Below are 12,818 nucleotides of genomic sequence, written 5' to 3'. Positions count from 1 at the left end.
CTTCCTAATATTGAGTTTTGCCCTCAGCAGCCTCAATTCGACAGGGCATAGACTACAAGGTGTCAAGCGTTCCACAGGGTTGCTGGCCCATGTTGACACCAGTCCTTCCCACAGTTGAAGTGGCTGGAACAGGTGACATCAATAAGAGATCAAAGCATTCACCTGGTCAGTCTATGTCATGGAAAGAGCAGGTATTCCTAATGTTTTATATACTCTGTATATAATACCTAGAATATAATTTTTAGACCCCAAAAGCAGCACCTTCAACCGCATACAGAGGGAACTGAACATATTTCTGTTTATCTTTGAAAAAAAGCAACCAATTTTTGGGACAGTTCCATCACAGTAACCCCCTATACATAAACTGACCGTAAGTGTCCTTGTATAAGCTGGTGAAAAATGAAACTTGGGGAAATATCAAAGTTAAAATATTTTGACAAATATTTTGTTCTATTTTTGAAAATGCAATGTGTCACTTGTAAAAAGGTTCTTCTGAAGTATGTAAGTCATATACAGTCATTATTGCAGACAGTTCTCAGTTAATATTAGATAATTGTTTGATTGTGAATATGTTGAGCTTGGGCAATTGAGGACAAAATCTTCTTCCTTTTGAGACCTGAGTTATTTTGATTCAGATTTTCATACTGGATCATTGAACTAAAGGAAGCATAAAAAACAATTGTTAGTCAAGTTATGATAAAGTATTGAATTATTCAATTTCGCATGTGGTTGATCAAAAGCCAGATGTTGATTTGCATAGTCTTTTAAGTTGTCCATTTGAGTGATCTGTTTTATATATATATAAATATGTCATGTACTGCTTTAATTGTAGCTGATTTATTTCAGTAAATTACTATTAGATGTGAGATCTGATTTGAATGTTTGTATTTTATTTGGAAGGACATGATGAACATTCTCAGTACAGCAGGCCTACAGTTTCTTTAGTTATATTAACCTAATAATTAAAGGTCATTTGTTAGGCTTTTTTCCATCATAGGGCATATAAAATACACAGTCTAACACTTGTGAATTCGCCTTGGTATTTCAATTGGATTGCTGCCAAATGCACATTTGAAGGTTGGCCAAAACTAACAAATGGCGTAGCTGTATCTTTTTGGAGCAGAGCAACACACCTATAAAGTGGCATTGGACAAAACAAACATTTACCTGCTGACGTTAGTCGAACACGTAGCAATACTACGCTTATGGTGCAGACAGAGTGTGAGGGCAAACCATACGGCTGGATTTTTTTATCACAACATTAATCATTTATATGATCTTTAATGTACTTTTATTGTATTAAGATTTTAGAATGAGAAACTCGATATTTGGAACAGGCTGTTTTTGAGGACTTCAGTGGAGATGGTAGTTCATTTTTGAGGTAGGTAAAGAAATAACCATCATTGTGCTGATTTTTCACTGTTCCAACATCAGATTTGCTGAATTAAGGACGAGTTGAGATTTTTTTTTTTTTAGATCTGCGTTTCGGGAATTGTTCCTATTCCCGATTGCCAGCAATATAGCCTATATGCATAATCGTGAAGAGAAAAAAAAAAACATTTAATATAACGGACGTGATATAATGTGAAAATGGATTCGTTTTCCTTAAAGACTAAATTACATGTTGACCCAGTGAATACATCTTATGTCAAGGAATGTACCGGTAATTCGATTTTTTTTTCTCGTCGAATACAACTACCCTACCATGATCCAGGCAAGTCAGGCTCGTGCTGTTGCATAATCACACCTGCCTGCATCCGGGTGGCTGTTTAGTTGTCACACCTCTATTTGGCTCTATGGAAGGTAAGGCAATGATTAGGCTACCTTTGTATCTCCACATTTAAATAAGCTAATGATTTTTCCCATCAAATAAGGATACATAATTGTATAGCTTATTTCTGAGACACTGCCCTATAGATAGAAGTTTGTCTGAAAACCAAGCATTTCATTGCCCTTTGATTTTGTATACTTTGGGGGTTAATGAATATACAATGCTTTTAACCAGGAGTGATATTCACATTGACCTTGTTTCAAGGCGAGTCACTCAGTTTTAAACTCTGGTGTACTTATGTATCCATCCACTCCAGGGTACTAGACTAGAGTGCGTGCAGGCAGAGGTTTGGTCAAAGCGGTTATGGAAGCGTTGCCATTCGGCTGGATGCTCCACAGGTCTAACGTGGAGGATGTGACAGAACTTCTGAAGACTAGGGAGTCTAGGAGGGCCAGCGGCAGTAAAACCACACCTGTCCAGGATCTGTTCCATGAGGACGCTCAGGTAGGTTATCATTACATTACAAGTCAAGACCTTGCTGAAAGTCAACAGTTGCCACAAATGCTGCCTGCCCTGAGGGTATGAGGAAGTCTTTGATAACATAGTTGGAGCCTGGTCCAAGATATGTTTGTGCTGTCTTGTGAAATCTCATGGTCATTGTTATGGCGTTGAGTTGGAAAGAAAACACAAACAGATCTGGGACCAGACTAGTGGCGACCCAGTTAATAAAGCTGTATGCGAACATGGTCTCTTTTTTGCTTTCTTAAGGCAGCTCCAAAATGCAGGTGTTTCAGCCTAGCTCAATCAATCAATCACATTTATTTATAAAGCCCTTTTTACATTAGCCGATGTCACAAAGTTCTTTACAGAAACCCATCCTAAAACCCCAAATAGCAGCCAATGCAGATGTAGAAGCACGGTGGCTTGGAAAAACTCCATAGAAAGGCAGGAACCTAGGAAGAAACCTAGAGAGGAACCAGGCTCTCCAGGGGTGGCCAGTCCTCTTCTGGCTGTACCGGGTTGAGATTATAACAGAACAAGGTCAAGATGTTCAAACGTTCATAGATGACCAGCAGGGTCAAATAATAATGATCACAGTGGTTGTAGAGGGTGCAACAGGTCAGCACCTCAGGAGAACATGTCAGTTGGCTTTTCATAGCTGGGCATTCAGAGTTAGAGACAGCAGGTGCTGTAGAGAGAGAGAGTTTAAAACAGCAGGTACGAGACAAGGTAGCATGTCCGGTGAACAGGTTAGGGTTCCATAGCTGCAGGCAGAACAGGTGCTGCTGCTCCAGTTTCAAGACCAGGTGGACTGGGGACAGCAAGGAGTCATTAGGCCAGGTAGTCTTGAGGCATGGTCCCAGACCGAATCTGCGTCTCTCACAAGGATAGGCAGACCATTCCATAAAAATTGAGCTATATAGGAGAACGCCTTTCCTCCAGCTGTTTGGGACAGTAGCGTACGCGTAGGTATGTATGGCAGGACCAAATCGGAGAGATGTGTAGGAGCAAGCCCATGTAATGCTTTGTAGGTTAGCAAAAAAAAACTTGAAACCAGCCCTAGCCTTTACAGGAAGCCAGTGTAATATGATCATATTTTTGGGATCTAGTCAAGATTCTAGCAGCCGTGTTTAGCACTAACTGAAGTGTATTTAGTGCTTTATCCAGGTAGCTGGAAAGTAGAGCATTGCAGTAGTCTAATCTGGAAGTGACAAAAGCATGGATGAACTTTTCTGCCACATTTTTGGACAGAAAGTTTCTTATTTTTGAATGTTACAAAGATGGAAAAAAGCTGTCCTTGAAATAGTCTTGATATGTTTGTCGAAAGAGAGATCAGGGTCCACAGTAATGCCGAGGTCCTTCAGTTTTATTTGAGACGACTGTACAAACATCAAGATTAATTGTCAGAAGATCTCTTTGTTTCTTGGGACCTAGAACTAGCATCTCTGCTTTGTCTGAGTTTAAAAGTAAAACATTTGCAGCCATCCACTTCCTAATGTTTGAAACACAGGCTCCTAGGGAGGGCAATTTTGGGGCTTCACCATGTTTCATCAAAATGTACAGCTGTGTGTCATCCGCATAGCAGTGAAACTTACAGTTGATTTGTCAGAGGACAAACCATCCACAGAGCCAAACTGATATCTTTCCAACAGATAAGATCTAAACCAGGCCAGAACTTGACGGTGTAGACCAATTTGGTTTTCCAATATCTCCAAAAGAATGTCATGATCGATGGTGTCAAAAGCAGCACTAAGGTCTAGGAGCACGAGGACAGATGCAGAGCCTTGGTATGACACCATTAAAAGGTAATTTACCACCTTCACGAGTACAGTGTCAGTGTTCTGATGGGGTCTAAAATCAGACTGAAGCGTTTCGTATACATTGTTTGTCTTCAGTGAGTTGCAGTGCAACAGCTTTTCCTAAAGTGTTTGAGAGGAATGGGAGATTCGATGTAGGCCGATAGTTTTTAAAATATTTTCTGGGTCAAGGTTCTACTTATTCAAGGGAGTCTTTATTACTGCCACTTTTGGTGAGTTTGGTACACATCCGGTGGATAGGGAGCTGTTTATTATGTTCAACATAGGAGGGCCAAGCACAGGACTCTTTTAGTACCGGTAGTTTAGTTGGAATAGGGTCAAGTATGCAGCTTGAAGGTTTAGAGGCCATTACTATTTTCATGAATGTGTCAAGAGATATAGGAGAATTTTTTAAAACTTGTGTCTCCCTTGATCCTAGGTCCTAGCAGTGTTGTGCAGAGTCAGGACAACTGAGCTTTGGAGAAATATGCAGATTGAAAGAGGAGTTTGTAATTAGCTTTCTAATGATCATGATCTTTTTGTCAAAGAAGTTCATGAATTTATCACTGTAGAAATGAAAGCCATCCTCTCTTGGGGAGTGCTTTTTAGTTAGCTTCGCGGCAGAATCAAAAATACATTTTGGATTGTTCTTATTCTCTTCAATTAAGTTGGAAAAATAGGATGATTGAGCAGCAGTGAGGGCTCTTCGATACTGCACGGTACTGTCTTTCCAAGCTAGTCGGAAGACTTCTAGTTTGGTGGAGCGTCATTTCCTTTCCAATTTTCTGGAAGCTTGCTTCAGAGCTCGGGTATTTTCTGTATACCAGGGAGCTAGTTTTTATTTTTTGACAAATGTTTTTTTGACTACATCTAGGGTATTACTCAAGGTTACATTTAATTCCTCAGGTGGTTAACCGATTTTTGTAGTACGACATCCTTGGGTAGGTGGAGGGAGTCTGGAAGGGCATCTAGGAATATTTGGGATGTTGGACAATTCAAAGCACAGCTTTTGATGATCCTTGGTTGGCGTCTAAGCAGATTATTTATTGCGATTGCAAACGTAATAAATTGGTTGTCCGATAGTCGAGGATTATAAGGAAAAACATTAAGATCCAAAATATCCAAAACCCACTGAGTCGATGATGGTTTCGAAAGCCTTTTAGAGTGGGTCTGTGGACTTTTCCATGTGAATATTAAAGTCACCAAAAATTTGAATATTATCTGCCATGACTACAAGGTCCGATAGGAATTCAGGGAACTCAGTGAGGAATGCTGTGTATGGCCCAGGAGGCCTGTAAACAGTAGCTATAAAAAGTGATTGATTAGGCTGCATAGATTTCATGACTAGAAGCTCAAAAGACGAAAGTGCAGTTTGTTTTTGTAAATTGAAATTTGCTATCATCATGAATCATGTTGACAATCTACTGGCAAATCCTACTGGCACTGTATCGGTGCTCATTGGCCAATGACCATAAACATTACACAACAAGTTGGAAATCGCAAATTCAACAATGAGTGGTTTGGAAGGAATCAGTGGCGGAACATTTAGGGCTGTGGCGGGCACAACATTCTGTCAGCCGGTGATCGTCAAGCACATAACTGTCGGTCTCACGGGTATTGACTGTTAATCAACATAAACATAATTAGCATCTACAGGCTTCCACACAATGCCTACCAGCTATTTTAAAAAGTCTAATAAATCCATTTTATATAGCCGACACCACAATAAATATTTTTATTTATTTTAGACAGGTCTAAAGAAGCATTAAATGAAGACAATATTGTCTATTTCAGAAGAAAATAATAGTATACTCTGAGTACTTATGTTAGGTCTTGATGTGGCTATGCCAAATGGCTGTGTGCTACGCTAGTTAATTTAGCAGACCAGATTTGCTTATAGTTCAGTGGCATTATTTTATATTATGTTCAAATCTAATTTTATTTGTCACATGCGCCGAATACAACAGGTGTAGTAGATCTTAGTGAAATGCTTACTTACAAGCCCTTAGCCAACAATGCTTTAAGAAGTTAAGAAAAATAATAATAATATTTGTTCAGTAAAAAATTTAAAATAGAAAGGTGACGGGCCGCCAGTAAGTCCAGGATCCAGTTGCAGAGGGAGGTGTTTAGTCCCAGGATCCTTAACTTGATGAGCTTTGAGGGCACTATGGTGCGGAACGCTGAGCTGTAGTCAATTAATAGCATTCTCACATAGGTGTTCCTTTTGTCCAGGTGGGAAAGGGCGATGTTGAGTGCAATAGAGATTGCATCATCTGTAGATCTGTTGGGGCGGTATGCAAATTGGAGTGGGTCTAGTATTTCTTGGATAATGTTGTTGATGTGAGCCATTGTCAGCGCTTCATGGTTACAGACAGTAGTCATTTAGGCAGGTTACCTTAGTTTTCTTGGGCACAGGGACTATGGTCGTCTGCTTTAAACATGCTGGTATTACAGATCCAGTTTATGAGAGGTTGAAAATGTCAGTGATGTCACTTGCCAGTTGGTCAGCGCATGCTCGAGGTACACGTCCTGGTAATTCGTCTGGCCGTGCGGCCTTGTGAATGTTGACCTGTTTAAAGGTCTTAATCACATCGGCTACGGAGAGCGTGATCACACATTTTGCCGGAACAGCTGGTGCTCTCATGCATGTTTCAGTGTTCCTCATCTCGAAGCGGGCATAGAAGTAATTTAGCTCGTTTGGTGGGTTTGTGTCACTGGGCAGCTCGTGGCTGTGCTTCTCTTTGTAGATTGTATTAGTTTACAAACACTGCCACATCCGACGAGCATTGAAGCCGGTGTAGTACGATTCAATCTTAGTCCTGTATTGATGCTTCGCCTGTTTGATGGAGAATACAATTGAACAAAGCTGAATAAAATAAATATTTTCTCCAAACGATTTGAGGGAATGTGGCTATTCTGTGTTGAGCGGTTTACAAAGAAATAGGTTCTCCTTTATGCTTAATTTATTAATTTAACTTGAGTTATTTTACCATTTTTGGGCTATATGTTTTGATTTTTAATACATTGTAAGGCTGCATGATGCAACTCTAATGATGATTTGAATAAAGTTGCTTGAAAGGCATGATTTCTGCTTTGTCTCTCATTTACAATTTGACAAGCACTTGATCATTTCACGATGGCATCCTCTTTGTGGCAGTAATGCACCCTAACAAATCCATGCCTTTTGCAATCGGGGTGCTGCATTGTGACATTCTCCCTGAGTGTGCTATGCAATCCGAAGCGTCTCTCTATCACACTGCTCTCCGTCACATGATAGGGTCTTTCTCACAGGCTACAAGTGAAGACAGACACATCGGGATGCAACTGCGTGTGTCCTTATCCAATTACGAGGTGCTTATTGAAGATATTGGAAGAACTGTCCACATTAACTTTTCGTCAGCCAACAAGATGAGTAGTCCTAATGAACAGCAAAAGCTCTATCCTATGTCAATCTAATATCCCCCATAGTACAAAAGTTGACCTATTCTGTGTGAGAAATAAATATTACAAACATTGTCTGAGACAGTTGGGGCATGCGATAGATCCCAAATGAATACAACCACTAGCATCAAAAAAACGTTTTTATTAAATTTGGCTGACGCAACAGAGCAGAACGTTTAGCTTAAAATGTTGATTAGGCTATTAGGCTATTTCTTCACATTATAAGGGCAGCAATGTGCACATGGTAGTAGGCTATAAGCGTGAATGTTCCATTAGCAGAATGTGTTTAATTGTAAGTAGTTATTTCACCACTTTAGTTACGATACAAACCTTATTAAAACATAGGCCTATGCGCTAGGCTACATGAGGTGTGCGACAATGATTCGAACAAGTCACAAAAAGGCATTGTTATGCTGGGCATCATTCAAAAGTGATAATATATCATTCACAAGTGATAGGCTAATATTGTCACCGATCAGACTATTCTTGATTTAATTTTGTCTACATAAACAAAATAATATATGTGCGACATTTGTTTTGATTTAGAATGGACCATTATCATGCACCTGTATCGAAACGGGGACAGTGGGAATAAAATACATGTCATCTAAATAGCAAATGGAGGATGCTTTTCCCCGTGGTTTATTTTCCTGCCACCCAGAAAGGCTATACTCCTGTTGGAAATATAAGCAAGGTGCTTAATATTTGGAAAGTTGAGTTATGTAGTTGGCCTGTAATGAATAATCAGGGAAGAAAAAGTGTAGATTCACGAGCAGAGTGCAGCAGGTGTTTATTAGGCCTTCGCAGAAGTAACTGGAGGTGGTATGTGACAGGGTTGATGCGATGGATTATCTTGAAGGGACCAATGAAGCAAGGAAATAACTTTTTGCAGGGGAGGCGGAGCCGTATGTCTCTGATAGAGATCCACACATGCTGTCCGGGGTGAAAGTGGCATAGGTCGGCGGCGTCTGTCGGCAAAGCGTTTCTGGGTTTTAGAGGCTTCCTGCAGATACCGTGAGCAGTCTCCCATTCCCGCTCACTACACCGAAACCAGTCAATGACAGCTGGGACAGTATCAGGCTCCGCCTCCCAGGGAAACATGGGGGTTGGTAACCAAGTACACACTGAAACGGAGTAAGGCGGAGGGCTGAATGCATGAGTGAGTTCTGAGCGTATTCGGCCCAGGCCATATACCGACTCCAGCTTGGTGCAGAGGCAGAACATTGTTGGCAGAGGTACTTCCCTATTTCTTGGTTCAGGTGTTCCGTCTGCCAGTTGGTCTGGGGATGGCGACGGCGACCCCCAGTCGGTCACAGAAGGCTCGCCACACCCGGGATTTAATTTTGGATTGGAGATGTCTGATGTGAGTCTGGAAGGAGAGTTTACAGTCTAACCAGACACCTAGGTATTTGTAGTTGTCCACATATTCTAAGTCAGAACCGTCCAGAGTAGAGGTCGACCAATTATGATTTTTCAATACCGATTATTGGAGGACCAAAAAAAGCCAATACCGATTAATCGGCCGATTTTCTTTTTATTTGTAATAATGACAATTACAACAGTACTGAATGAACACTTTTTTAAACTTAATATAATACATCAATAAAAATCTATTTAGCTTCAAATAAATAATGAAACATGTTCAATTTGGTTTAAATAATGCAAAAACATAGTGTTGGAGAATTAAAAGTGCAATTTGTGCCATGTAAAAAAGCTAACGTTTGAGTTCCTTGCCCAGAACATATGAAAGCTGGTGGTTCCTTTTAACATGAGACTTAAAATATTCCAAGTTAGGAGGTTTTAGGTTGTAGTTAATGTAGTATTTATAGGATTATTTCTCTCTATGCCATTTGTATTTCATATACCTTTGACTATTGGATGTTCTTATAGGAACTTTAGTATTGCCAGTGGAACAGTATAGCTTCCGTCCCTCTCCTCGCCCCTACCTGGGCTCGAACCAGGGACACATCGACAACAGCCACACTCGAAGCAGCGTTACCCATCACTCCACAAAAGCCTCGGCCCTTGCAGAGCAAGGGGAATAACTACTCCAAGTCTCAGAGCGAGTGACGTTTGAAATGCTATTAGCACGCACCCCGCTAACTAGCTAGCCATTTCACATATGTTAAACCAGCCATTAGGCTGATAGGCTTGAAGTCTTAAACAGCGCTGTGCTTGCGAAGAGCTGCCGGCAAAACGCACTAAAGTGTTGTTTGAATGAATGCTTACGAGCCTGCTTCTGCCAACCATCTCTCAGTCAGACTGCTCTATCAAATCATAGACTTAATTATGACATAGTAACACACAGAAATACGAGCCTTTGGTCATTAATATGGTCGAATCTGCAAACTATCATTTCGAAAACAAAACGTTTATTTCAGTGAAATACGGAACCTTTCTGGATTTTATCTAACGGTTGGCATCCCTAAGTCTAAATCTTCTTGTTACATTGTACAAACTTCAATGTTATGTCATAATTACGTAAAATTCTGGCAAATTAGTTCGCAATGAGCCAGGCTGCCCAAACTGTTGCATATACCCGGACTCTGCGTGCAATGAACGCAAGAGAAGTAACACAATTTCACCTGGTTAATATTGCTTGCTAACCTGGATTTCTTTTAGCTAAATATGCAGGTTTAATACTTCTGTGTATTGATTTTAAGAAAGGCATTGGTGTTTATGGTTAGGTACAGTCGTGCAACGATTGTGCTTTTTTCACAAATGCGCTTTTGTTAAATCATCCCCCAGCATTGCATTGATTATATGCAACGCAGGACACACTAGATAAACTAGTAATATCATCAACCATGTGTAGTTAACTAGTGATTATGATTGATTGTTTTTTATAAGATAAGTTTAATGCTAGCTATCAACTTACCTTGGCTTCTACTGCATTCGTGTAACAGGCAGGCTCCTCGTGGAGTGCAATGAGAGGCAGCTGGTTAGAGCGTTGGACTAGTTAACCGTAAGGTTGCAAGATTGAATCCCAGAGCTGACAAGGTAAAAATCTGTCATTCTGCCCCTGAACAAGGCAGTTAACCCACCATTCCTAGGCCGTCATTGAAAATAAGAATGTGTTCTTAACTGACTTGCCTAGTTAAATAAAGGTGTATAAAAAAAATCGTTGTCCAAAAATACCGATTTCCGATTGTTATGAAAACTTAAAATCGGCCCTAATTAATCGGCCATTCCGATTAATCGGTCGACCTCTAGTCCAGAGTAGTGATGCTGGATGGGCGGGCAGTGATCGGTTGGAGGCCACGGAAGGAGAGTTGTATGGCATTGAAGCTCATCTGGAGGTTAGTTAACACAGTGTCCAACGAAGGGCCAGAGGTATACAGAATGTCGTCTGCGTAGAGGTGGATCAAAGAATCACCAGTAGTGAGAGAGACATCATTGATGTATCCAGAGAAGAGAGTTGGCCCAAGAATTGAACCCTGTGGCACCCCCATAGAGACTGCCAGAGGTCCGGACAACAGGCCCTCCGATTTGACACACTGAACTCTATCGGAGAAGTAGTTGATGAACCAAGCGAGGTAATCATTTGAGAAACCAAGGCTGTTGAGTCTGCCAATAAGAATGTTGTGATTGACAGAGTCGAAGGCAGGTCGATGAATACGGCTGCACAGTAATGTCTCTTATTGATGGCGGTTATGATATCCTTTAGGACCTTGAGCTTGGCTGAGGTGCACCTATGACCAGCTCTGAAACCAGATTGCATAGCGGAGAAGGTACGATGAGATTCGAAATGGGCGGTAATCTGTTTGTTAACTTGGCTTTCAAAGACCTTAGAAAGGCAGGGTAGGATAGAAATAGGTTTGTAGCAGTTTGGGTCTAGAGTGTCTCCCCCTTTGAAAAGGGGGATGACCGCGGCAGCTTTCCAATCTATGGGAATCTCAGACGATACGAAAGAGAGGTTGAACAGGCTAGTAATAAGGGTTGCAACAATTTAGGCAGATAATTTTAGAAAGAGAGGGTCCAGATTGTCTAGCCCGGGTGATTTGTAGGGGTCCAGATTTTGCAGCTCTTTCAGAACATTAGCTATCTTAATTTGGGTGAAGGAGAAGTGGGGAGGTCTGGGCGAGTTACTGTGGGGATCACAGGGCTGTTGACCGGGGTAGGGGTAGCCAGGTGGAAAGCATGGCCAGTCGTACAATTATTATTGAAATTCTCAATTATTGTGGATTTATCGGTAGTGACAGTGTTTCCTAACCTCAGTGCAGTGGGCAGGTACTGTACAGAGTGCCAGAACCTTTTTGAGTTTGTGCTACAGGATGCAAATTTCTGTTTGAAAAAGCTAGCCTTAGCTTTCGTAACTGCCTGTGTATATTGGTTCCTAACTTCCCTAAAAAGTGGCATATCACTATGCTATTCGATGCTAATGCAGAACGCCACAGGATGTTTTTGTGCTGGTCAAGGGCAGACAGGTCTGGAGTTAACCAAGGGCTATACCTATTCCTAGTTCTATATTTTTTGAATGGAGCTTGCTTATTTAAGATGGTGAGGAAAGCACTTTTAAAGAATAACCAGGCATCCTCTACTGACGGGATGAGGCCAATGTCATTCCAGGATACCCCGGCCAGGTCACTTAGAAAGGCCTGTTCGCAGAAGTGTTTTACGGAGCGTTTGACAGTGATGAGGGGTGGTCGTTTGACCACAGACCCATTACGGATGCAGGAAAAAATTAGGCACAGATCGCTGAGATCTTGGTTGAAAACAGCAGATGTGTATTTGGAGGGTGAGTTAGTTAGGATGATATCTATGAGGGTTCCCATGTTTATGGATTTGGGGTTGTACCTGGTAGGTTCATTGATAATTTGTGTGAGATTGAGGGCAACAAGCTTAGATTGTAGGATGGCCGGGGTATTAAGCATGTCCCAGTTTAGGTCACCTAGCAGCACGAGCTCAGAAGATAGATGGGGGGCAAGCAATTCACATATGGTGTCCAGGGCACAGCTGGGGGCAGAGGGGGGTCTATCGCAAGCAGCAACGGTGAGAGACTTGTTTCTGGAAAGGTGAATTTTTAGAAGTAGAAGCTCAAATTGTTTTGGTACAGACCTGATAGCCTGCAGAGTTCTATCTTACTATCTCTGCAGTAGATTGCAACACTGCCCCCTTTGGCAGTTCTATCTTGGCAGAAAATGTCATAGGTAGGGATGGAAATTTCAGGGTTTTTGGTGGTTTTCCTAAGCCAGGATTCAGACACGGCTAAGACATCTGGGTGGGCAGAATGTGCTAAAGCAGTGAATAAAGCAAACTTAGGGAGTAGGCTTCTAATGTTAACATGCATGAAACCAAGGCTTTTACGG

At 41.3% G+C, this 12,818-nt stretch overlaps 1 protein-coding gene across 2 annotated transcripts in view; it reads left to right on the top strand.

Annotated features, from left to right (window-relative positions):
- Nucleotides 1-1,165: 1,165 nt before the first annotated feature.
- The window catches only part of slc12a8 (solute carrier family 12 member 8), a 35,584-nt gene continuing 23,931 nt past the window's right edge, over nt 1,166-12,818 (top strand). Inside the window, exons 1-3 of one of the 2 annotated variants that reach the window (XM_020499546.2) lie at nt 1,166-1,381; nt 1,715-1,803; nt 2,088-2,275. In XM_020499546.2, coding sequence (XP_020355135.1) covers nt 2,135-2,275 — 141 coding nt within the window. In that variant the 5' untranslated portion in view covers nt 1,166-1,381; nt 1,715-1,803; nt 2,088-2,134. The remainder of the gene's footprint in view (nt 1,382-1,714; nt 1,804-2,087; nt 2,276-12,818) is intronic. The other variant, XM_020499554.2, reaches the window with a different exon arrangement.

Source organism: Oncorhynchus kisutch, linkage group LG2 (assembly GCF_002021735.2).
Source record: "Oncorhynchus kisutch isolate 150728-3 linkage group LG2, Okis_V2, whole genome shotgun sequence".
Taxonomy (NCBI): Eukaryota; Metazoa; Chordata; class Actinopteri; order Salmoniformes; family Salmonidae; genus Oncorhynchus; species Oncorhynchus kisutch.
The sequence above is the reverse complement of the archived record's forward strand: the minus strand, read 5'-3'. Positions and strand labels throughout refer to the sequence as shown.